At 31.9% G+C, this 26,510-nt stretch overlaps 1 protein-coding gene across 1 annotated transcript in view; it reads left to right on the top strand.

Annotated features, from left to right (window-relative positions):
- LOC129905677 (uncharacterized) overlaps positions 1-26,510 on the top strand; it is a 107,607-nt gene that overhangs the window by 20,885 nt on the left and 60,212 nt on the right. The window contains exon 3 of the mRNA XM_055981219.1: positions 16,954-17,497. Within this exon, the coding sequence (XP_055837194.1) occupies positions 16,954-17,497 (544 nt within the window). The remainder of the gene's footprint in view (positions 1-16,953; positions 17,498-26,510) is intronic.

Below are 26,510 nucleotides of genomic sequence, written 5' to 3'. Positions count from 1 at the left end.
ATGATTTCTTTGATTTCAACAAAGGAGATTTCGTTGCACTCAACAATTACCTTCAGTCCATTGACTGGACGCATGATCTTTCCGGTTTATCACTTCAAGGTGCGTACGAAAAATTTATAGATATTTTTTCGGTTGGCTTAAGACAATATGTTCCAAAAAGGAAATGTTTGAAATCATTTAAAACACCTTGGTCTAATAAACGATTGGTTAATTTAAAAAATGTTAAAAATAAAGCTTTTAACAAATTTAGAAAATCAAATTCAGAAGCTGACAGAAAGCTTTTCTGCCAATTTCGTAAAGAATATGATTTTCTAAACAAGTATTTGCACAAGCAATACATATTGAACATACAAAGCCGTATTTCTTCTGATTCCAAAGCCTTTTGGACTTTTTTAAATGGAAAGAAACGTTCTTTAGCTCTTCAAGAAAATATGGAATTTGATGGTAGTATTTCTTTTGATTTACAGAGTTCATGTGAACTTTTCTCAAAATTTTTCAAGACGGTTTATGTTCAACATTCCGACTTAAAGCTTCATCAAACAGAAAATATATGCATTAACAATGCTAATATCTCAAAACTTCATCTCTTTGAGTCTGACATTCTTAATGGTATCTCAAAATTAAAATCTAGCTCAAATCCTGGTCCAGATGGAATTCCATCTCTAGTTCTGAAGCAATGTCAATTCACTCTCTCTATAATGGCGAATTTCTTGATGAGTGGAAGTTCTCATATATAAGTCCTATTTACAAAGCTGGTCCAAAAAATCTTGTAACAAATTACCGTGCTATAACTAAGCTCTCTGCAATACCTAAATTATTTGAGCTTATAGTAAAAGACCGTTTGTATTTTAGTATAAAAGAGCATATTTGCGTTGAGCAACATGGGTTTATGTCAGGCAAGTCTACTTCAACAAATCTCATGCTTTATTGTAAATATGTCGTCGATTCATTAGAATCTGGTTATCAGGTAGATACTATCTACACAGACTTTATAAAAGCATTTGATTCTATTTGTCATGAAATTCTTCTAGCTAAATTTCGAGCTTTTGGCATTCATGGATTGCTTCTGAAATGGATTTCCAGCTACCTTTATAAAAGAACACAATTTGAAAATTGGGGAAATTCTTCTCTAATATCATACAAGCTTCATCAGGAGTTCCACAAGGTAGCCATCTGGGACCACTTCTTTTCAATATATTTGTTAATGATATCCCATCTCTTCTAAAAAATGCATCATGTTTGATGTATGCTGATGACATGAAAATTTTTCTTTGTATCAAAAATAGAATTGATCAGCAAAATCTTCAAAATGATTTAAATGTTTTATCTGATTGGTGTGATAGGAATATCCTTCCATTAAATATCACAAAATGTAATGTGTTTACGGCACATCGTATTTTAGTTCCAATGATCCACAACTACCATATGTTCAACCAGATTCTTGATCGCAAATCTGAGATTCGTGATCTTGGAGTCATTTTTGATCCGAAGTTGTCTTTTTCGTTACATATAGATTATGTAATTGCAAGGGCTAATTCAATGCTTGGTTTCGTCAAGCGAAAATGCAGCGAGTTTTCTAACCCTTATGCTCTGAAATCAGTGTACATGTCATTAGTTCGTCCGATCCTTGAGTATTGTTCAATTGTTTGGTGTCCTTCTACTTCCATTGGGATAAATCGTATTGAAAGAGTTCAAAAGGCTTTCACAAGATTTGTAGTTAGGCAACTGAAGTGGAGAATAGATACTCCTTCATATCCGTCAAGATGTGCTTTGATTGGACTTGATTCTTTACAAAAAAGGCGTAATGTTCAGTGTGTACTGTTTGTCCATGATGTATTTTCATACCGTATCAATTGCCCACAAATTATTTATAATTTTGAAATCTATATTCCGGAGAGAAGATTGCGTCTTCGTCATTTTTTTACCAATCCTAAACATAGATGTAATTATGGTTGCAACGAACCATTTTCTAGATGCATAAAATTTTTCAACACTATATGTAATGAACTTGATCTTTCTATAAACAGATGTGAATTTAAAATCAAATTGCAAAGCATATTATAAATTAGCTTTAAGTATTTAATTATATTTTTATTTCAAAATTGTTAGTAATCTGTAAGATTTATATCCGTAGATGAATAAATAAATAAATAAATAAATAAACCCACATACTTCAGTTTGAGATATCTCGGACCCACTGCACAGTGGGTCCCGCCATAGGTCAAAAATAAAAAAAGTAAATGTCAATTTTTTAAAATCCAATGATTAAACAACGTTCTACAATCTCCCATCGAACCAAAACCAAAAAAAAATTGACGGTTACCCTTTTTTTCATTTCTTAATAGCCATTCAAAGTCGGTATATAAAAAAAGGTACAGTTTTTTAATCGCGGCAGTTATAAAATGTGAACTTGCGATAGTGATAGCGGGTGTTAAAAATTGTGAACAGTATTAAATTGTTATGGATATTAAACGAGAAGGTTAATACTTTCTAAAAACATAAATTATATTGTTAAATAACATTAAGGCTAATTGTAATGGGGCTCGTTAGCGAAGCAATTTTAACCATTTTTATTTAGCTCAATTTTCATTAAATTAGAGATTTAGTTGGTTTGCCTTCGAGTGCCCTCTACAATTTTAGTTCTCAAATGAAAAATACCGTCCTACCTTTCGAAATAATAGCGCCGTTTTTTCCCCTTTTTTCCCCTTTTCGAGTAATACGAGTTTAAATGACGATACACGGAGAAAAAAAAATTACAACGTAAAACTAAAAAAATTCCTTTTTGGCACTATTATTTTTATAAAAGACTGAACTAGAGGGTAAGGGTAAAGTGCTCGACTGACAGGCAGGTCCATTTCCGGCATTAACCATTTTTTTTATATTTTCAAAAAAAAAAATCTTTTTTACCTTTTTTAAATTTTCTTGAAAATAACCAAAATTTTAAAAAACTGACTTGATGCATTTTTTTGCAATAATAAATCATTTAAAATGATAATACAGGTGTTTCATTAAAAAAAAATGGTGATTATATTTTTGACCGCACTTTGTATGGGAGGTGACCCACTGTGCACTGCAATTGTGCATAAACGGCAGTTCTGGAGAATATATGCCAGCTCGAGCATTACTTGATTCTGGCTCTCAATTAAACTTTATTACAGAAGAATTAGCCCAAAGATTAAAACTTCGAAAAGAAGAAAAACCTTTGAATCTGCTTGGCATTTGAAAGGCAAGTACTACGGTAAATAAAAAAGTTCATGCAGAAGTAAAATCAAGATTTAACGATCATTCGTTTTCTGCTGATTATTGGGTAATGAACTCAATATCGTCGTATCAGCCGGATCAAGCAATAAATGCTTCGGATTGGAATATTCCATCCAACATTCAACTACCTGATCCGTACTTTAATAAGCCACAAAAAATTGACTTACTTATTGGAGCAGACACATTTTTTGAATTGTTGTCAGTTGGTCAAATAAAACAAGGTCCTGAATTTCCAACTATTCAAAAGACACTTCTTGGTTGGATAATATCTGGGAAATACCCCAAGGGTACAAATAAAAATACCAAGCATTGCAATCTGGTATGTTAGTCTGAAGATTTATCAGATTTAGACGAAAAGATACCAAAGCTTTGGTATTTGGAAGAAATTCCTGGAGAAACGAAAAAATATTTAACTCCAGTACAACAATTGTGTGAAAAACACTTTGTTGAAAATACAAAACTTTTGCCGAAAGGTCGTTTTGAGGTAATACGTCCCTTCAAATTACAATCGAACTCGCTTGGATCATCATTCGAAACTGCCAAACGCAGATTTCTCGCACTTGAGCGAAAACTATCCAAAGATAACATTTTGAGAGGCATGTATAGTATATGGATTTCATGAAAGAATACATTGCGTTGGGTCATATGTCACCAACAAATAATGAAATCCCAAATGGCCCGCACTATTTCATTCCACATCAGTGTGTTTTGCAACCGCAGAGTACAAGTACAAAGTTGAGAGTTGTTTTTGACGCCTCAAGTCGAACATCTTCTCAACTATCACTGAATGACACCTTGATGGTTGGGCCAACCATTCAAGAGAAGCTATTTTTGACGTTGCTCCGTTTTCGTACCCACAAATATGCCATTACGGTTGATATAACGAAAATCTACCGGAGAGTTCTTGTTGCTGAAGAGCACACGAAATACCAGCTCATAGTGTGGAGGCAGCATCCGTCACAACCACTGCAAATCTTTCGATTAAACACTGTAATGTATGGTACGTCTCTGGCGCCATTTTTAGCGATACGGCGTTTAAAGATGTTGGGCGATGCTAACGAGTCTTCTTTCCCTACGGGGTCAGATGTAATTCGAAGAGATTTTTACGTTGATGATCTTCTAACTGGTGCTGATAATCTCGAAACCCTTAAAAGAATGAAATTTGAGATTCAAGAAATCCTCACAAAAGGAGGGTTTCAATTAGCCAAATGGTTTTCAAATCATCCCGAGTATCTTAATTTAGCTTCAATTTGGACAATAATTTCCATGATCTATGAGCTACTAAGAGAAACATACTATCAGTTTCCTCTCGTCTTTTCAATCATCTTGGTTTGTTATGCCCCATATTAATCAAAGCAAAAATCTTATTACAAGAGCTTTGGATTGCAAAAATTGATTGGGATGAGTCGATTCCATTGCGCCTTGATACAAGCTGGCAAAATTTCAAAGCTAATTTATCTCAACTTGGCGAGATAAAACTACCAAGATTTGTCGAAACTCATTCGAACGCAAAAATTCAAGTTCATGGGTTTTCCGATGCTTCGACGAGAGCTTACGGTTGTTGTATTTACATCCGAAGCCAAAGCACGGCGGGTATCAAGTCGACGCTAATAACTGCTAAATCTAGGGTGGCCCCTTTAAAAACAAAATCGATCCCTCGATTAGAACTTTGCGCAGCGCATACTCTTGCTAAGCTATGGACAAGAGTAGAGGCAATGTTGAGTCTTGACGTCGAACAAGTTATTTTCTGAACCGATTCCTAAATAACTTTGCATTGGATAAAAACACATCCATCTACGCTTACAACTTTTATAGCAAATAGAGTGTCCGATATCCAAGAGTGGACACAAAAAGTATCATGGAGACATGTACCAACAAAACAAAATCCAGCAGACATTCTGGCAAGAGGCTGTAATGTTGAAGAAATCAATGCGTCAATTTGGTTCAAAAGTCCACAGTTCTTATTGAACGAACAATCATCGTGGCCGGTCAATTCGCATTTTGAGTTGTCTCCAGAAGATGAAGCTTTAGAAAAACGTAAAACAAATATGGTTCTAATAGCAGTAGAAAAACCTCGAACTAAACTTCTAGATTTTATAGAAGAAGAATCCTCATATACCGACCTTATTACTACGTTTGCTTATATAATGCGATTCTTTAAAATATCAAAAAACAAAACAGAAAAAATATTTGAAGAATTGCCCACGGCAAAAGAAAGAAACTTGGCGTTTCTAAGAATAGTTGAAATCGTAAAAAGTTATGAATTTCCAGAAGAAATTGAAAAACTTCGTAGGAAAATAACTCTTTAAAATAGTATTTAGGGCCAATTTATTGACCCTCCATTAAGTTTTGAAGTTTATCGTTTTAGTTAACAGCGTTTTTAAACTATTGACGCCTTTAAGTATACGTCATTAAAAATTCATTTAATTCACTCTGCTTTAGTTAAAGTCTTTACTTTTAATGGAAACTTTAAATTTAAAACTCCATTAAAAATATCCTAGGGATTTTTTAGTTTTTGAAAAATAAAACTGTCAAAAGCAGAAATTTGTCAAATCAAAAATGCTTTTAAATTTGAAGATTTGAAGAAAGGAAAAAAAATACAAAAAACATAAAAGCTATGGCCCGTAAGTATTTTGGAGCCGTAAAACGCCAGGCGAAAGCACACAGACAAGGGTAACGATATACCATCAGCGGTAACCAAAGACTGTTAAAATTGCAATGTTTTGGGATGATTACATTATGCAGCATCTCATAAGTTTTACCTCTTGATTCTTTTAAAGTGGAGAAAATTATCTAGTTTCTGGTAGATCTATTACTATATGTGCTTCTTCTACGCTCGGCGAAGTAGATGAGAAAAATCTTAAATGAAGTGTTGTCTATTTAACCCTTATACGTCATACCCATAGAAAAAATTTCAAATTCACCATTTGAGAAAACGTACTTAACATTAAATTGCCATGCTGGATCTCAAGCTATGGTGGCATTGCTTCGTGAAAAGATTTAGCTAATAAATGCCAAAGAAGCTTGCCAAAGGGTTGTGCGACAATGTATTAATTGTTTTAAGTACAAACCGAAATTACTTACCCTAATCATGGGTAATCTACCAGCGGATCGATTGCGAGCGCAACGACCTTTTTTAGTATGTGGAGTAGATTTCTGTGGCCCGGTAAATACCACTCTTTAAATTCGTGGCCGGCCTCCGAATAAAACTTATACATATTTGCGTTTTTGTTTGTTTCGCCTCCTAAGCTGTTCATATTGAATTAGCTTCTAATTTGTCATCTGAATGTTTTATTCTAGCCCTTAAAAGGTTTATCTGTCGCCGAGGGATTCCGAAGACGATTTATTGCGACAACGGACGATCCTGAGGGTGCCCAGGGCACCGCATTTCGGAGGTCTATGGGAGGCGGCGCACAGTGCAAAATTCCGGACATTGGGTGAAAATTTTTTTTTCATTCTTGTAAATATTTTTTGTTTGTTAATCATAGAAAATTGTCCCTTCTTTCATAATCCACAAGTTATTTTTTTTAAAATGTTTTGGTTTCCAAGATACAGAGTCTCAAGTGGGGACTATTTCACAAGAAAAATAAAGATGTTTTTCTTAGAAATTTTCATACTCTTATATCTGGCTCATTTTTTAAGATATCTTCTTGAAATAAATTTTGTTGATAAGATACTGATATCTAAAATATATATTTAAGAAAAAAATCCTAAAATTATATTTCTAAATAATTCTAAAACACGTTTTTCTATAACCCTTTTTGAAAATTTCTCTTCAACTTTGAAAATGCTTTTAAAAAAATGCTTACATATGCCCGCTCTCTTAGTAGTCTAGAATGAAAGCTTAATAGTTTGTGTGTAATATTTTAAAACATTTGGATCCGACCGAATCCGACCCCGTTTTTTTGGGCACCATCTTTATAAATTTAACCCTTTAGGTAGTATTTTTTTATTTATTGTTTTTATTTTTTCCTATCTGTAAAGGGGAGGGTTGGTGTTATTTGGCTAGCTTAAAGTGTCATTAGGTAGTTTAAACCAAGAATATAACTACTGAATACATAACGTAAGGCAGATTGACCAAAAAAATAAAGAAAGAGTGAGTAAAAACAATTAATTTTTAAGGTTTTTTTAAGAGTAAAGCACTGTCAGAGCGATCAACGAATGAACGAACTGATGTAATTTTTTATGCTTATGTATTTTCTAACAAAATCTGGATAATAAAGTAAGAATCTAACTAAAGTTTAAATTAAAAAAAATATATATATTTCAATTTCTAAAGCGAAACGGAAATTTGTATAAAAAAAACAGCGGAACGAAAAATTTTGTTATGCTTTTCGTTTCACAGCACACGAGATTGACAAACGATATTATTACCTGTACTTGAATACTTGGAAAGTTTTCAATAATGTTTCACTAATGTTTTTTCAGGTAAAATTCCTTGGTCCAAAAGAATTTTGCACCTTGTGAATTTTAATTTCTTCAAAATTATTTTCAAGTTTTAATTTATTGACATTATTTAATTTTGACTTTCGTTGCTGACTTTGGAGGCTTAGAAACATTTTCGTTTCGCTTCAGCAGCGTACTAGGTTAGCTTAAAATAATGTCATGGCTTCGAAATACAATTTGTCTTGCAAACAATTTGTTCTCTGAATTGTTTCTTATTTAAGAAAATAAAATGTATTTTTTTTTTGGTTTTTTGAAAAATTTAAACTCCAGTTTTTTGTTAAGAAATTTGTTCTAAAAATATGTACAATTTCATTTGTTCGTTCATTTGATCATTCGTTGGTCGCTCTTATGTACATTGTACATTTTAATTTGCAATTTTAGCTACTTGTCTTTCATATTTAGCTGTACATAGCTTTATGATTTTTTGATAAATGTATATCGTATTTTGTTTGCTTTTTTTTTATGAATCCATCATTTTCTTTTAAATTAATTTCATTATTAAGTTGACAATATTTATATTTTTTCATATTTTTTATGTTTATGTTGGTATTTTCATAATAATACGAATTCATTTTAAAATAACACATATTTACATAAGATAATCCTTTTTAAGCTATTTTTTATTCATAATAATTTTTTTTTGCAAATAGTCGGTATTTTAAAAGACTGTTAACAAAATGTGTAAACGCTTTTTTTTACTTAATAAATAAGACAATAACGTAAAGTATTAATTTTATGTGTAGTAAAATAAGGATTTGGTAGTTTTTGTATGTTAACAGCTATTTTAAGTAAAAAAAATTAAAGAACTAAACATTTTTTGTGATTTTTTATTCGATTCAATTCTGTGATTTTCAAGAAGCAATATAGCGAAAACCGTTTTAGGATCCGTTCATTAGATCAGAAGTTACAGTCCCATGACCACTTTTTCATAGTTTCGATCCACTGTGCGGCGGTGAAAGCGGCGAAAACGCTATTACAGCGTACCGTGGGCAACGCACTGCTCACAACAGAAGAGCTGCTCACCGTAGTTATCGAGGTCGAGGAAATCCTCAATTCAAGGCAAATCGCACCGCTAAGCGCTGATCCCAACGACGCAGAAGCCCTCACACCAGCGCATCTTCTAATAGGCAGCAGCTTACGATCGCTGCCCCCAGAACCAGTGCCGGAACAGCAAACGGGCTGCTTGAAAAGATGGCAGCTTCTATGCTGGCTCAAGCAGCAGTTCTTGCAGAAGTGGTCCAGGGAGTATCTGCTTGGCCTACAAACGCGATCCAAGTGGGTACTGGAGCAGCCCAATCTCGTCGTGAGCAAACTCATCCTTATCCACGAGGACAACTCACCACCTCAGCGGTGGAAAACAGGACGAGTTATAGGGGTCGTCGAAGGGCAGGACGGCAAGGTCAGGGTCGCCGACGTCAAAACGTCCAACGGCGTGCTTAGAGGCCCAATCGTAAAACTGGCCCCCCTTCTCGATGATGACTCTTGAAGACTATAGCCTTTCAACGTGGCCGGTGTTTCGTCAATACGAATATTATTAAAAAATTAATTACTATTTGAATTATACAGGGTGTCCGGTAGAAAATGTATAAACCTGAAATGGCTGATAGGTGCACATATAACTGCTCTGAAACCGAAAAGAAAAAAAATCTATCTCAACCAGTTCATAAAATATTAGCTTTTTTTCGTTCAGTGTATTTTTAATTTCATCACTTCACCTTTTCGTTCACCACAACCACGAATGAAAGAATTTTATCATTTTTTTTTTTTTTTAATTTTCTACAATAATTTGATCATTGGATAAGCAGTTTAAAAATTTCTTAACTATTGCACTTTTTCTTAAAAAAAAAATTGAAATTTGATTTTCTATGCAAAATGTGGAAAAAAATATTTTTTGAAAATTTTTAAACACCTGTGGTATAAAAAAAATGTATAGGAATGTAGGTGGCCAACTTTTTTAAAAATATGCGCATCTAATGTGAATTGCAAAATAGTTATCGTTTTTGTCCAATCTGGAGTAGTTAGACGGTTATTGGTACCAATATGCGAAAAGGGAGTATTGATTTAATAAATGAATTTTACTGTAATATCTTACGGTTAATCACACCACAGCCACAAATGAATGAATTTCATGGTTTTTTTTCTTCAAAGAGTAGATTTGACCAAAGAATTTTTAAATCCGACAAATCTTTGTCTTGAACTCTACTTGGCCTTAACTTGACCTTAAAGTTTATAAGAAAAAAAAAAAAACAAAATTTAAAACGAGGTAATTTTTTGTGTTTATTTTAAAGCAAATGCTCAAATTGTTTTCCACCGGCTCTGATGCAGGATCTGCATCTGCGGATAAAAGATCTCTTAATAGATCTCGTATAATGTTGACCACTTATTTCCATAGCTGCTGCCTCTACACGACTACGCAACTCTTCCAATGACCTGATAGGTTTTTTGTAGACAATTTCTTTTATAAAAGAAATCGAGGGGATTTAGGTCCGGTGATCGTGGGGGCCATAAAATTGGTCCCAGGCGGCCTATCCATCTGCCTGAACTTCTTCCATTAATATTGGCAGATCATTTTGAAGGAACTCCAAATATCTTTGAGCGGTTAAGTTTCCAGGAAGTTCAAAAGGGCCAATAATTTGTCCATTTATTATCCCAGTCCAATAATTTAACTTAAATTTATACTGGGATCTATCTTCCCTTATCATATGCGGGTTTTGTAGGGACCAACTATGCAGATTGTGTAAGTTGGTGTATCCATCTTTTTTAAATGTGGACTCATCACTCCACAAAATTTTATTAAAAAACTGGGAGTCTTCATCTATCTTCGCCAACATTTGTCGGCAAAAGGTTAGCCTCGAAATGAAGTCCCTTGGCTGCAGAGTTTGGACGCGTGTTAGATGATAAGGGTGAAAGCGGTGATTCTTCAAAATATCGTGTGCAGTCGATTTCGGGATACCAGTCCGTCGTGCAATTTCCCTCACGGACACTGAAGAATCTTCCTCTATCTCTTCGAGCACGATGTCCTCGATTCCTTCCCGAGGAGTTCTTCCAATCCCAGATCCTCCTACACCATTTCCAGGAAATCTTCCCTCTGCGAAGCAATTGTGCACCCTTATAAATACTCTATAGTCTGGGTGACGCAGATTGGGATAAAGCTCCCTATAGAGAGCTGCAGCTTGGTTTGAATTGCCCCTACATTCACCATAAATGAATCATTTATTTGCAAAACATGATAAGTCCATGATTTTAAATTTTTCAGGAGAAGAAAAAAACGTTCTATTTTCTTTTGATATGCGTAGAAAAATTTATAAAAAATACATACTGTAGAACTCTTGCCTAGCTACAAAATACCGTTTCGTTTTTAATTTTTGGAGCGATAGCTCAAAAGATAAAAAATAAAAACGCTTTTGGACTTATCATACTTTGAAAATAAACGGATGTGAAATTAGTTTTTAAATGGATATGCAATTTTGCTTTTAGCCCCAGTCTATCAAACAATTGTATTTGAGAATAAAATACAATGTCCGGACTGCTAATTTAACTTTAAAGTAGCTTTAAACTTAAGATTTTCAGCCATTAATCTAATATACCATTAACACAAAAAGAAGCTGTTGTTTATTTTCAAAAGATGATAAGTCCGGGGCTTATTCTGTTTTTGATACTAAAAAAATATTTCGCGTAGCTGTAAAATCGGATATAGATGGAGTAGATACTTCATATTTTAAAGACAGACGTGGTTATCCCTGGAGTACAAATTTAGTCAAAAAAAACGAATTTTGAAAAAAAGTGGACTTATCATGTTTTGTAAATAAATGATTCAAATAAAATGCATATTTGCATATTCTTGAGCGCTGTATCGAATGCGGGGCATTTTTTCACGTAGAAAAAAAAAATCCGGAAAAAGTCACAATAATCCAAAATTATTCAAATCTTCAAAACTTTTTTTTTCGTAAGGTTCCCGTAAGGTTTCGTGGTAAGGTTCCCTTTAAAATAACAATTTACAATAAATTTAAAGCAAAATTGAAAAAAAAACTTACGCTTTAATGCTTCCTCAAGGTCTCAGAATTGAACAATGGTCAAATAAAAATTATCAACCAAAGCTAATTTATTGTTATAAAAAAGTAACAAATTAACTATAGCAACTAAGAAATGAAGGACTTTTTAAAGCGAAATTGAAAAGTAATGAATTGTGTTTGAAAATACTGCAAGTTGTTTTTCTATTTTTATTGTTTTTCAAAAACTTGCATGGTCCTCTGGGTTGAAAATCTGGATTTATGCCATCCAACATTATAAGCAAATAATGCATTTTTAGATGTACCCAAAGGTGCTATGTTCGTGTTCACTCAACTTATTTTGAAAATATGATTTTAAGTTCAATTAACTGTTTCTAAGCATTGCTACCAATTATTTCGTACTCACTCTGAATAGTAACAAAATTATAGCATTTTGAAATCTACATTAAGCACGAATATTTTTCAATAAGTGAAGTTTCTATAGACATTTGTTTTACCAGACATGCTTAAACTTGACAAATAAAAAAATATTTCTTACTTTGCATTCAAAAAAAAATGTTAAATGATTTCTTATAACCAATATTCAATAGGTATAATATTTTTTTTATGGTTATGTATCGTTGCAATTATTGGTAGATATAACTTAAGAAAAAACGAATGAAATTCATTCATTTGTGGCTGTGGTGTGATTAACCGTAAGATATTACAGTAAAATTCATTTATTAAATCAATACTCCCTTTTCGCATATTGGTACCAATAACCGTCTAACTACTCCAGATTGGACAAAAACAATAACTATTTTGCAATTCTTTTTTTTTTTTTTTTTTTTTTTTTTTTTATTAAGTTTAAGTTTAAGTTTATTTATTAACAATAACGGTTTGTACAGTAAGATTACATCTTTTATAGTACTTAGTTGTGTAAAGTTAACATTCACATTAGATGCATTCCTATACATTTTTTTTATACCACAGGTGTTTAAAAATTTTCAAAAAATATTTTTTTCCACATTTTGCATAGAAAATCAAATTTCAATTTTTTTTTTAAGAAAAAGTGCAATAGTTAAGAAATTTTTAAACTGCTTATCCAATGATCAAATTATTGTAGAAAATTAAAAAAAAAAAAAATGATAAAATTCTTTCATTCGTGGTTGTGGTGAACGAAAAGGTGAAGTGATGAAATTAAAAATACACTGAACGAAAAAAAGCTAATATTTTATGAACTGGTTGAGACAGATTTTTTTTCTTTTCGGTTTCAGAGCAGTCATATGTGCACCTATCAGCAATTTCAGGTTTATCCATTTTCTACCGGACACCCTGTATAAACATATGAATTAAACTTTGAATTAAAAATATTATATTTGTTTAAAATTTCACTATTGTGAACTAAAAATAATTGGTCTAAAATTCAAATATCCCGCCCATCCGGCCATATTTTATTTTAATTTTGAAAAAGAAGAAGAAAAAGAATAGGAAAATAAAATCATTCCATACGAAATAACCGAACACTCCGCACGGCCTTTTTATTTTAAAACGTTTTTTCGCTAAATTTATATTTTTTCTCGTTTTCCAAGTTTTCAACTTAAGCTCAAGTAAGAGCAATAATTTACAAAAAAGATTGTAAAATTTCAGCGCCTATTGATTTTTGTTTTTTGTTTTTAATTCTTTTACAAAAACATTGCCAAATAATTAGGAACAATAAATTAATCAAAATATTTTTTAATCCATACGCCGTTTCGCTGCAAATTAACTAACAGTGTCAAGTTTTGTAAAAAATCAATTTATAAAAAATCAATCAAAAAAGGGCAAACCCAGAAATAATTCGCATAGGGCTGAAAATTGGTACAAAGCATTTAAATGTCGATTAATGTAAAATGTCAAAAGTCTCCAAAAGTCCCATGTGTGCCTAAAAAGATATTCAAGTTTTAATGTCAAAAATTTCGGTTTTTCATATATAACTTTGAAATGGGAAAAGCTATAAAAAGTATATGGATGACTTGTAGGTTTCCTTATTCCCTAAAAAAAATGTTATTACACTTTTTTTCTACGAGATATCGTTTAGAAGATATCGTGGTTTAAAAACGTGTCAAATGTCGATAACATTTGCCTATTACTCTTAAAGGATGAGTCCTATCGAAAAGTTGTCTTTAAAATCTGGTAGTTAAAGTGCTCCTAGCTTTCAGAGGGAAGACTATACGAAAAAATCAAGTATTTTGTATTTTATTCTTAGATTTAAGTCTATCGTAAAACATGGATAAAAATTCGCATAGGGCTGAAAACTTGTACAGAGCATTGAAACATCTATAAAAATAAAATATCAAAAATACCTAAAAATCCCACGTGTGCATAAAAAGTTATTCAAGGTTAAATGTCGAAAATAAAAGACAAAACAAACACACGATTTTTTCGTATAGTCCTCTCTCTGAAAGCTAATATCTTCTAAACGATGGCAGCTATGAAAAAGCACATCCTAAAATTTCTTATGGAAAACATCATGGGCTATACAATAAATTTTAATGGCGTTTTTAATTGGCAATCTGGAAGCAAAAAAAAGCAATCTGAATTCTGAAAAAAAGCGAATTTCTCTTCTGGTTTTAAAAACAGAATCAGAAGCAGAATCACTCACACATTCATAGATTTAAATGTCAGCAGTACAAAATGTTTGCAGCACAAAAACAAATGAAGTTTGGAGCGAATACACATATATGTGGCACATGTTAAACTCAACCAATACATTCAAACCAAACTTCAGATTCTTTGGAATAAAAAAAAACTGTTCAATTGGGATTCCGAATCGAAGAACAATTCCGGATTGCTAATTAAAAACGCCATAAATATTTCTCAAAAACTGAATTTTAGAAGAGTTATGTTTAAAAAACTAATATTTTTTTTTTGTCCAATTTTAAAAACATTTTTTTTTTACTTACAGCTCTGAGAAATAAAAACTGAATTGAAATATGTAAAAAAACAAATAATCTACAGATGCTACGAAAATTTGTTTAGATAACACTGACCATTTGACAAAAATAGAAAAAAACGATATTTCCACTCTTTTGAGCGCACTACCTTTAAAAAGATAAGTGTTTCTAAAGCATATCCTCAACTATTTTGTGGAAAACGTTATATTTTTGAATGCATTTGGTAGCAGGGTTATTCAAGGTTCCGTTACAAAAGAAAAAAATGAGAAAAATTAAGATTTGTAAAAAATGAAAAACCGTCACAGGGTGACCATTTTTTTCGATTTTTTTTCGAATTCCCATAACTCACAAAATATATGGCTGCGATTTTTTTTATTATTTTTCTAATAACTGTAACCACCTGCCCCATCAACCGTTTTCGTTTCGACGTTGACTTTTGGGACACCCTGTATATTTGACTCTTCTAAAATGCAGTTTTTTATATATATTTTATATCATGTTTTCCTTAAAAATATAAGGATGTGCTTTTTCATACCTGCCATCTTTTAGAAGATATAAGCTTTCAGAGAAAGTACTATACGAAGAAATCGTGTGTTTTGTCTTTTATTTTCGACATTTAAACTTGAATAACTTTTTATGCACAGATGGGATTTTTGGGGTCTTTTAACATTTAATTTTATCGATGTTTCAATGCTCTGTACAAGTTTTTAGCTCTATGCGAATTTTTCCAGGTCTTACTATAGACTTAACTGTTTAAGAATAAAATACAAAATACGTGATTTTTCGTATAGTCCTCTCTCTGAAAGCCAATATCTTCTAAACGAAAACTGTTATTTTTTATTTCTGTCTTGATTAAAAAAAATTTCTTTTTTAACTATAGTTCTGAGAAATAAAAACTGAATTGAAATATGTAAAAAAAACCACTTTATCTACACATGCTATGAAAATTTGTTTAGAGAACACTGACCATTTGACGAAAATAGAAAAAAAAAAACCATATATCTATATATACCACTCTTTTGAGCGCACTACCTTTAAAACGCTAAGTGTTTCTAAAGCATATCCTCAACTATTTTGTAGAAAACGTTATAGTATATGATATGAGTTTAAAAATATGTCAAAAAAACTCATATTTTAGAAGCTAGGTACACATTTTATTTTTATCGATGTTTCAATGCTCTGTATAAGTTTTCAGCTCTATGCGAATTTTTATCCATGTTTTACGATAGACTTAAATCTAAGAATAAAATACATAATACTTGTGTTGGAGACTATGACGTCACCAAGTGGATCACACTGAATGCATTCACATTAACCAGATGTTATTAATGCCCCCATATCTTAAATGTCATTTTTTTAATTCATCATATGTAGGTACTAATTTAATGTCACTTTACTTTATGTAATTTTTTGCCTATATATTGTTCTTTAATATACTTTTATAACGTGTACAAAAAGGTCATACTGTTTTATTTCTCTGTCGTTTTTAAAACTGGACAATCCAAGTACTATTCATCGTCAGTCTTTGTCATATAAGTTTTTCTTTTGTCTTTTTACAACGTCGTTTCAAGTTCTGAAGTCGAACAACTTGATTTTTTCGTAAAGCTGAAAAAGCTAGGAGCACATTAACTACCAGATTTGAAAGACAACTTTTCGATAGGACTCATCGTTTAAGAGTAATAGGCAAAAAAACCGATATTATCGACATTTGACACGTTTTTAAACCACGATATCTTCTAAATGATATCTCGTAGAAAAAAAAGTGTGATAACATTTTTTTAGGGAATAAGAAAACCAACAAGTCATCCTTCTTTTTGATAGCTTCTCCCGTTTCAAAGTTATATATGAACAACCTAAATTTTTGACATTAAAACTTGAATATCTTTTTATGCACACATGGGATTTTGGAGACTTTTGACATTTTACATTAATCGACATTTCTCTGTACCGAATTATTTCTATGCGAATTATTTCTGGGTTGAATGTCTATTTTGTCTGGACTAAATTACTCAATTTCCTGAAATTTATTAGGCTAGAGGAGGAGTCATAAAATGAGGAACTAACTCATATAGCTTAAAATGGGGGTACAATAGATCTTATAATAGATCTTATAAGTCGTAGTGCATCTTACACCCCAAATATCAATCAATCAATCAATCACCAATTTCAATAACTCGAAGTCTTGATAATTCGAACTTTAATTCTGGATTATAGAAGTTCGAGTTATTGAAGGTGTGTTGTGCTGTATTATGTTATTTTTTTTAAGCATAGAACTGTAAAGTACTTTTTAAATAAAAAATCATTTTATATTTTTTCAACAGAGAAAACAATTCCTAGAAAATGCATTAAATAGTATGGCACTCGGGGTCGATGTAATTGGGGAACTGAAAAAGGCAATATGCATTCTTGAAATGAGTGACTCAAGTACAGAACAACGAATTCAAGCTCTGAATACAGTACGAGATATAGCTGACCATATAGACTTTGCAAATAACTTCATTCAAGTAGGTGGTTCAAAAGTTATATTTGAGAGTTTGAGGAGCAGCGATTCTAAGCTGCGAGAATGTGCTGCTTATACTATTGCTGAACTATCGCAGAACAATCCATTCTGCCAGAAACATTTTCTTGAAGCCGGTGCACTACAAGATCTTATGGTGTGCACAAAAGAAGATGGAAATGTTGCGAGCAGCAGTATGCATGCAATATCAGCATTGGTACGTAATTTCGAAGAAGGAAGCTCAAAATTTATTGAACTTGGAGGACTCGATTGCATTTTAGAGCGTCTAGGCAGTGCACATAGTAATGTTTTTGTGAAATCCTGCTTCCTTTTGAGAACCCTAGCAGCGGAATTTGATGCTATCCGAGGTAATACATTATCTTTTTTGGTTCAAAACATTTTGCGTAAAATAATACATATATTGAGCCCAGTAATTTTAGGTTTTATCTGCGGAAAAATTCCGGTCCGGTCCAATACTTCAATTTTTTCATTGAGGAATAACTTTTAACTCTTATGTTCGTCGAGTTCCATCAATTTTTAGAATCGCCTCAAAAAAATCGAATTTTTGCTGTTTAAAAGGAACATGAAAACAGACCGAATTAGTTTTGCAATTATGTTTGTTTGATTGACAACAATTTTTACACGAACGTTAAGCTGAAATCAAAACAATTTCTGCAACGTAAAACCAGAGATTCCTTTGATCAATAATTTTGTTTATTTTCTTCGGTAATATAAATTTATTTAATCAAAATCAATAGGAAATTGCAGATATTATTTAGATCTGAGTGAAGATGAAGTAGAAGGTTAATTACACAGTACGACACTGAAAATACAACCGACAAATTACATAGTGTAGGCTGTTCGTATGGTCGAATAATGCATAAAAATATTTTATGCATACAAATATTTTATTTATATTTTTTAATTTTTTTACATTAAACGTGTTAAAAGCGATTTTTGAAAAAGTCTGAAAAAAATTATTTTCTTCATCAAGCTAAATCTCTAATACAAAAAATAATTTTCTTTAGCATTTAATCACTAAAGAAACGAACAAACTTTGTGGTCAGATATTTTTAATTTAATGTATTTTTAGTTCCTTATTGACCGCAATAAATCATAAATAAAAAACAACACAGTAAAATTTAATTCTAAAACGTCAGTTTTTTATTAATTATGGGAATGCATTTTGGTCTAACTTGCAGACCATCTTCAGCGAAATACGCAAATACAATACAAAAGAAAAAGAGAAGTATAACAAATAGCCAGAAAAAAGAAGAAAATAAGAAAAAGGAAAAAAGTGAAAATTTAAACAAAATTGTTTGACATATTCGGAAATTTAAAATGTAAACAAAATGCAAACAAAAACAAAAAACATTATTTTATAATAGCAAATAAAAAAGACTCGATTGGGCTATTGTCAATGTTCATAAGGTTGTCGGTTATAGAAATATAAGCAGATTCATAAGCATCTAGTTTAGAGGGATATCGAACTGTTTTGATTAATTTAAAATTATTTTCAAGCGGCTTCATATTATGTGGTTTATCATGATTCAAATCGAAAGCGTGGGCTGCGACTGCTTTGTTGACATCTCTCTTATCGATATAACGACGATGTTCTTCGATTCGACATTTCACCGCACGTCTCGTCTGTTCAATGTATTTATATTGACAATCTGGGCAAGTAATTTGGTAAATGCCACTTTTTTCGTTTAATGGTTTTTTATCTTTAGTGGAACCTAATAAATTTCGTAATTTGTTGTTGCTTGTGTGAACAATGCTCATATTGGCTTGTTTAAATGCGTGTTTGAGTCGATTCGTGATGCTTGGTACATAAGACATAGAAACTCGATGTTTGTTTGAACTTTGAGTTTGAGTGAAAAGGGTTGAAATATTTTCTCTTCTCACTTTGTTTGAATACTTTTTTACCAGCGCATCAATGACAGATTTTTTAAATCCATTTGTTAGGGCTAAATGAATTATATGTTCATATTCGCATTTAAAATCCAAAGTAGAGAGTGGTAAACGACACATTCGATAAATCATAAAATTTAAAGATGCGGTTTTGTTTTGTTGAGTACAGAAAGAGTCGGATGTAATGTACCGATCTGTAGTTGTTGACTTTCTATAAACTGAAAATTGAATCCTTCGTCCGATGCGAGTGATTTTTAAATCCAAAAAAGGCAGAGTATGATCGTTTTTGCTTTCAATTTCATAAGTAAATTTTATGCTTTTATACCGGCTGTTAATTGTGGTTAAAATCTTGTCGACGTCTGATGATTTGACGATTGCAAAAGTATCGTCCACATAACGCCACCAGATCCTTGGAAGTAAGCCTTCATTTTTAAGCTCTCTTTCTAGTTTTGTCATAAAAGCTTCAGCTACTAGTGGAGAGAGACTATTGCCCATGCTACATCCAAATTCATTCGAATAAAATTTATCTCTAAATTGAAAACAATTAAATTTTATACAATTTTCAATAGCAAAAATGTATGCATCTATTTGTTCCGATGGTAGGTTGAACTTATGTAGATGTTCTTTAATTGAAACTAAGGCTAAATCTACAGGTACACTTGGAAAAAGTGCTGTAACGTCGAAGGAAATCATAGTTTTATCTTCTTCTATTTCAATATTTTTTACCTTTTCCACAAAGTCAAAAGTATTTTTGACTGAGTATCCTTCAAAATCGCCTAAAAGTTTCAATTTTGATACGATCCACTTTGCTGTCTTTGCAAAGGGTGAATTTACACAAGATACTATTTTTCTCATTTTATCACCTGGTTTGTGGACTTTCGGTTATCCATACATGAGAGGAACTTGTGGATTTGATTCCTTTAAGGTGTATGTGTTCACATTAAAAACTGATTTTAGACGTTCAATTATTAATTTTGCATCTTTAATCATTTTATTCAAAGGTGATTTTTTACAGAGTGTGAAATTGTCTTCAGTGGTCGATTGAAGCATTCGGTTATTATAATCGGTTTTACTCAAAACAACAACCTTATTACCTTTGTCGGATTTAATGTAGAACACATCTCGCTTTTTTAATTCCTTGAGAGCTTTGTTCCATTTGACGGTGTCTTTGTCAAGCTTGTTGTTGGTAGCTGTCTGTTTAGTCTCAACAACCAAAGGTGCTGCTTGTTCCCTTATCTGCTTCTTAACTTCGTATGGTTTGAACTGAATTGCGGCTTCAATGTCAGCGATGACATCAATCAAAGGGGTAAACAATGGTTTTATGGAAAAATTCAAACCACGATTCAATAATTCTAATTCATCGGGACTGAAAGATTCATTTGTAAGGTTAACCACTAAATCATCAACATTTTTAACGCTTGTTATCGGTTCATTGATTTGTATTTTTTGAGAAAGCAGATTCTTTAACTTTTTTGTCTGAACTTTTCGTTTGTTTTGAAAAATGGTTTCACATCGCAGAAAAATGGTTGATTGATAAATGGAGAAACTTCTAAAATTCTTGTCATCATGCATGTCTTTGGTCATTTTAAGATGTAGTTCATAGAGTTTCAATTGCAAGTTATCTAAATTACTATAATGGTAATTCATTTCAATATTTATCCATTGTAACTTTGCAAAATGAATTACTCTTTCAGAGCGAGAGTTTGTGATTGAACATTTTATTTTCATGAAATTTGGAAAAACTTTGTTATTTTTGCACAACTTCAGAAAAATTATGTCTGCTTTTGTTCTCTTTACTTTTGCGAGCAAACGCGAATAATTGTTCAAGTCTTGTTTGGAGCACATGATTCAATATAAAAAATAATTTTCTTTAGCATTTAATCACTAAAGAAACGAACAAACTTTGTGGTCAGATATTTTTAATTTAATGTATTTTTAGTTCCTTATTGACCGCAATAAATCATAAATAAAAAACAACACAGTAAAATTTAATTCTAAAACGTCAGTTTTTTATTAATTATGGGAATGCATTTCGGTCTAACTTGCAGACCATCTTCAGCGAAATACGCAAATACAATACAAAAGAAAAAGAGAAGTATAACAAATAGCCAGAAAAAAGAAGAAAATAAGAAAAAGGAAAAAAGTGAAAATTTAAACAAAATTGTTTGACATATTCGGAAATTTAAAATGTAAACAAAATGCAAACAAAAACAAAAAACATTATTTTATAATAGCAAATAAAAAAGACTCGATTGGGCTATTGTCAATGTTCATAAGGTTGTCGGTTATAGAAATATAAGCAGATTCATAAGCATCTAGTTTAGAGGGATATCGAACTGTTTTGATTAATTTAAAATTATTTTCAAGCGGCTTCATATTATGTGGTTTATCATGATTCAAATCGAAAGCGTGGGCTGCGACTGCTTTGTTGACATCTCTCTTATCGATATAACGACGATGTTCTTCGATTCGACATTTCACCGCACGTCTCGTCTGTCCAATGTATTTATATTGACAATCTGGGCAAGTAATTTGGTAAATTCCACTTTTTTCGTTTAATGGTTTTTTATCTTTAGTGGAACCTAATAAATTTCGTAATTTGTTGTTGCTTGTGTGAACAATGCTCATATTGGCTTGTTTAAATGCGTGTTTGAGTCGATTCGTGATGCTTGGTACATAAGACATAGAAACTCGATGTTTGTTTGAATTTTGAGTTTGAGTGAAAAGGGTTGAAATATTTTCTCTTCTCACTTTGTTTGAATACTTTTTTACCAGCGCATCAATGACAGATTTTTTAAATCCATTTGTTTGGGCTAAATGAATTATATGTTCATATTCGCATTTAAAATCTAAAGTAGAGAGTGGTAAACGACACATTCGATAAATCATAAAATTTAAAGATGCGGTTTTGTTTTGTTGAGTACAGAAAGAGTCGGATGTAATGTACCGATCTGTAGTTGTTGACTTTCTATAAACTGAAAATTGAATCCTTCGTCCGATGCGAGTGATTTTTAAATCCAAAAAAGGCAGAGTATGATCGTTTTTGCTTTCAATTTCATAAGTAAATTTTATGCTTTTATACCGGCTGTTAATTGTGGTTAAAATCTTGTCGACGTCTGATGATTTGACGATTGCAAAAGTATCGTCCACATAACGCCACCAGATCCTTGGAAGTAAGCCTTCATTTTTAAGCTCTCTTTCTAGTTTTGTCATAAAAGCTTCAGCTACTAGTGGAGAGAGACTATTGCCCATGCTACATCCAAATTCATTCGAATAAAATTTATCTCTAAATTGAAAACAATTAAATTTCATACAATTTTCAATAGCAAAAATGTATGCATCTATTTGTTCCGATGGTAGGTTGAACTTATGTAGATGTTCTTTAATTGAAACTAAGGCTAAATCTACAGGTACACTTGGAAAAAGTGCTGTAACGTCGAAGGAAATCATAGTTTCATCTTCTTCTATTTCAATATTTTTTACCTTTTCCACAAAGTCAAAAGTATTTTTGACTGAGTATCCTTCAAAATCGCCTAAAAGTTTCAATTTTGATACGATCCACTTTGCTGTCTTTGCAAAGGGTGAATTTACACAAGATACTATTTTTCTCATTTTATCACCTGGTTTGTGGACTTTCGGTTATCCATACATGAGAGGATTTGATTCCTTTAAGGTGTATGTGTTCACATTAAAAACTGATTTTAGACGTTCAATTATTAATTTTGCATCTTTAATCATTTTATTCAAAGGTGATTTTTTACAGAGTGTGAAATTGTCTTCAGTGGTCGATTGAAGCATTCGGTTATTATAATCGGTTTTACTCAAAACAACAACCTTATTACCTTTGTCGGATTTAATCAAGCCTTTGTCGGATTAGTCAAGCTTGTTGTTGGTAGCTGTCTGTTTAGTCTCAACAACCAAAGGTGCTGCTTGTTCCCTTATCTGCTTCTTAACTTCGTATGGTTTGAACTGAACTGCGGCTTCAATGTCAGCGATGACATCAATCAAAGGGGTAAACAATGGTTTTATGGAAAAATTCAAACCACGATTCAATAATTCTAATTCATCGGGACTGAAAGATTCATTTGTAAGGTTAACCACTAAATCATCAACATTTTTAACGCTTGTTATCGGTTCATTGATTTGTATTTTTTGAGAAAGCAGATTCTTTAACTTTTTTGTCTGAACTTTTCGTTTGTTTTGAAAAATGGTTTCACATCGCAGAAAAATGGTTGATTGATAAATGGAGAAACTTCTAAAATTCTTGTCATCATGCATGTCTTTGGTCATTTTAAGATGTAGTTCATAGAGTTTCAATTGCAAGTTATCTAAATTACTATAATGGTAATTCATTTCAATATTTATCCATTGTAACTTTGCAAAATGAATTACTCTTTCAGAGCGAGAGTTTGTGATTGAACATTTTATTTTCATGAAATTTGGAAAAACTTTGTAGTACAGGAAAGTTAGTAAAAAAACAGGCATTTTGTGGAACGAAATACAGGACGGCTGAATTTTTCAAATCTGAAAAAGGAGTATTAGAAAAGCTTAAGTCCTGGTTTTCGGGACACCACCCCCCTGGCGAAATCCGCCATTTTGGAAAACGCGAATCACTCTATATCTCCAAAACTATGGGTCCTATAGAAATGGTTGTCAGACCAAAGTTCTTGGAAATTTAATTATCTTTTTCTTTGTAGTACATTATTTTTCTCAGCGGGCAATAGTTTTGAGGTTATGTTGTTTTAATTAATTTTTTTTCGGTTTTCTTAAGATTATAACAATCCCAGTACTAGTTACATAATTTTTTAAACAGTAAAAGTTATAGACCATCAAATTTCCAATAATTTGGTATATTTCAAAAGTCATGCGATGTATGAGTCGAAAGTTATTGAATTGAAAACTATAGTCTAAGTACAGGAAAATTAGTAAAGAAATCAGGCATTTTGTGGAACGAATTAAAGGGAGGCTGATTTTTTCAAATCTGAAAGAAGGGTATTAGAAAAGCTTAAGTCCTGGTTTTCGGGACACCAACCCCCTGGCAAAATCCGCCATTTTTTAAAACGCGAATTGGTCTATATCTCCCAAACTATTGGCTTGATCGAATAAGTTACTGAACCAAAATTGTAGGTAATATAAATATCTTTTCTTGTGCATGCACTGTTTTTCAGCGAGGATATCACTTTTTAGGTTATGTTGTTTAATTTTTTATTTTTTTCTGTTTTTTTTTCTTTAAGTTTTCTCAGTAGAAGATAGAAACAGATAGAAACATAATTTTTTAGCATCATAAAAGTATGATGTTTGACTTAAAACAAAATATGTGTACCTCAATATTGTAAGTTTTACCATTACCCACCTTAATAGCTCCCCCTCATATCATATTTTTCTTGTTTTTACATTAGGTACCCGATTTAGCCTTTTTTTCATACCTTATGCAAAAACATATTAGTATATTTTTTGAAAATGTTGAGAGGGATTGCTCTTTAAGTTCCGTATCTTTGGTTTGAAAAGTCATATAATCTTCAAAAGAATCCCAAATTAATGTAAATTTGATGTTCTACAACTTTAATGATGCTACAAAATTATGCTTCTATCATAGAGACTGAGAAAAATTAAAAAAACAGAAAAAATAAAAAATAAAACAACATAACCTAAAAAGTGTTGTCCTCGCTGAAAAAATAAGCAAGCACAAGAAAAGATATTTATATTACCTACAATTTTGGTTCAGTAACTTATTCGATCAAGCCAATAGTTTGGGAGATATAGACCAATTCGCGTTTTAAAAAATGGCGGATTTTGCCAGGGGGTTGGTGTCCCGAAAACCAGGACTTAAGCTTTTCTAATACCCTTCTTTCAGGTTTGAAAAAATCAGCCTCCCTTTAATTCGTTCCACAAAATGCCTGATTTCTTTACTAACTTTCCTGTACTTAGACTATAGTTTTCAATTCAATAACTTTCGACTCATACATCGCATGACTTTTGAAATATACCAAATTATTGGAAATTTCATGGTCTATAACTTTTACTGTTTAAAAAATTATGTAACTAGTACTGGGATTGTTATAATCTTAAGAAAACCGAAAAAAAATAAATTAAAACAACATAACCTCAAAACTATTGCCCGCTGAGAAAAAATAATGTACTACAAAGAAAAAGATAATTAAATTTCCAAGAACTTTGGTCTGACAACCATTTCTATAGAACCCATAGTTTTGGAGATATAGAGTGATTCCCGTTTTCCAAAATGGCGGATTTCGCCAGGGGGGTGGTGTCCCGAAAACCAGGACTTAAGCTTTTCTAATACCCCTTTTTCAGATTTGAAAAATTCAGCCGTCCTGTATTTCGTTCCACGAAAAAGTCTATCTTTCCTGTACTATTGTTATTTTTGCACAACTTCAGAAAAATTATGTCTGCTTTTGTTCTCTTTACTTTTGCGAGCAAACGCGAATAATTGTTCAAGTCTTGTTTGGAGCACATGATTCAATATAAAAAATAATTTTCTTTAGCATTTAATCACTAAAGAAACGAACAAACTTTGTGGTCAGATATTTTTAATTTAATGTATTTTTAGTTCCTTATTGACCGCAATAAATCATAAATAAAAAACAACACAGTTAAATTTAATTCTAAAACGTCAGTTTTTTATTAATTATGGGAATGCATTTCGGTCTAACTTGCAGACCATCTTCAGCGAAATACGCAAATACAATGCAAAAGAAAAAGAGAAGTATAACAAATAGCCAGAAAAAAGAAGAAAATAAGAAAAAGGAAAAAAGTGAAAATTTAAACAAAATTGTTTGACATATTCGGAAATTTAAAATGTAAACAAAATGCAAACAAAAACAAAAAACATTATTTTATAATAGCAAATAAAAAAGACTCGATTGGGCTATTGTCAATGTTCATAAGGTTGTCGGTTATAGAAATATAAGCAGATTCATAAGCATCTAGTTTAGAGGGATATCGAACTGTTTTGATTAATTTAAAATTATTTTCAAGCGGCTTCATATTATGTGGTTTATCATGATTCAAATCGAAAGCGTGGGCTGCGACTGCTTTGTTGACATCTCTCTTATCGATATAACGACGATGTTCTTCGATTCGACATTTCACCGCACGTCTCGTCTGTCCAATGTATTTATATTGACAATCTGGGCAAGTAATTTGGTAAATTCCACTTTTTTCGTTTAATGGTTTTTTATCTTTAGTGGAACCTAATAAATTTCGTAATTTGTTGTTGCTTGTGTGAACAATGCTCATATTGGCTTGTTTAAATGCGTGTTTGAGTCGATTCGTGATGCTTGGTACATAAGACATAGAAACTCGATGTTTGTTTGAATTTTGAGTTTGAGTGAAAAGGGTTGAAATATTTTCTCTTCTCACTTTGTTTGAATACTTTTTTACCAGCGCATCAATGACAGATTTTTTAAATCCATTTGTTTGGGCTAAATGAATTATATGTTCATATTCGCA

The sequence above is a fragment of the Episyrphus balteatus genome, chromosome 1 (assembly GCF_945859705.1).
Source record: "Episyrphus balteatus chromosome 1, idEpiBalt1.1, whole genome shotgun sequence".
Taxonomy (NCBI): domain Eukaryota; kingdom Metazoa; phylum Arthropoda; class Insecta; order Diptera; family Syrphidae; genus Episyrphus; species Episyrphus balteatus.
Note: the sequence above shows the minus strand (reverse complement) of the source record. Positions and strands in the feature narration are given on the sequence as shown.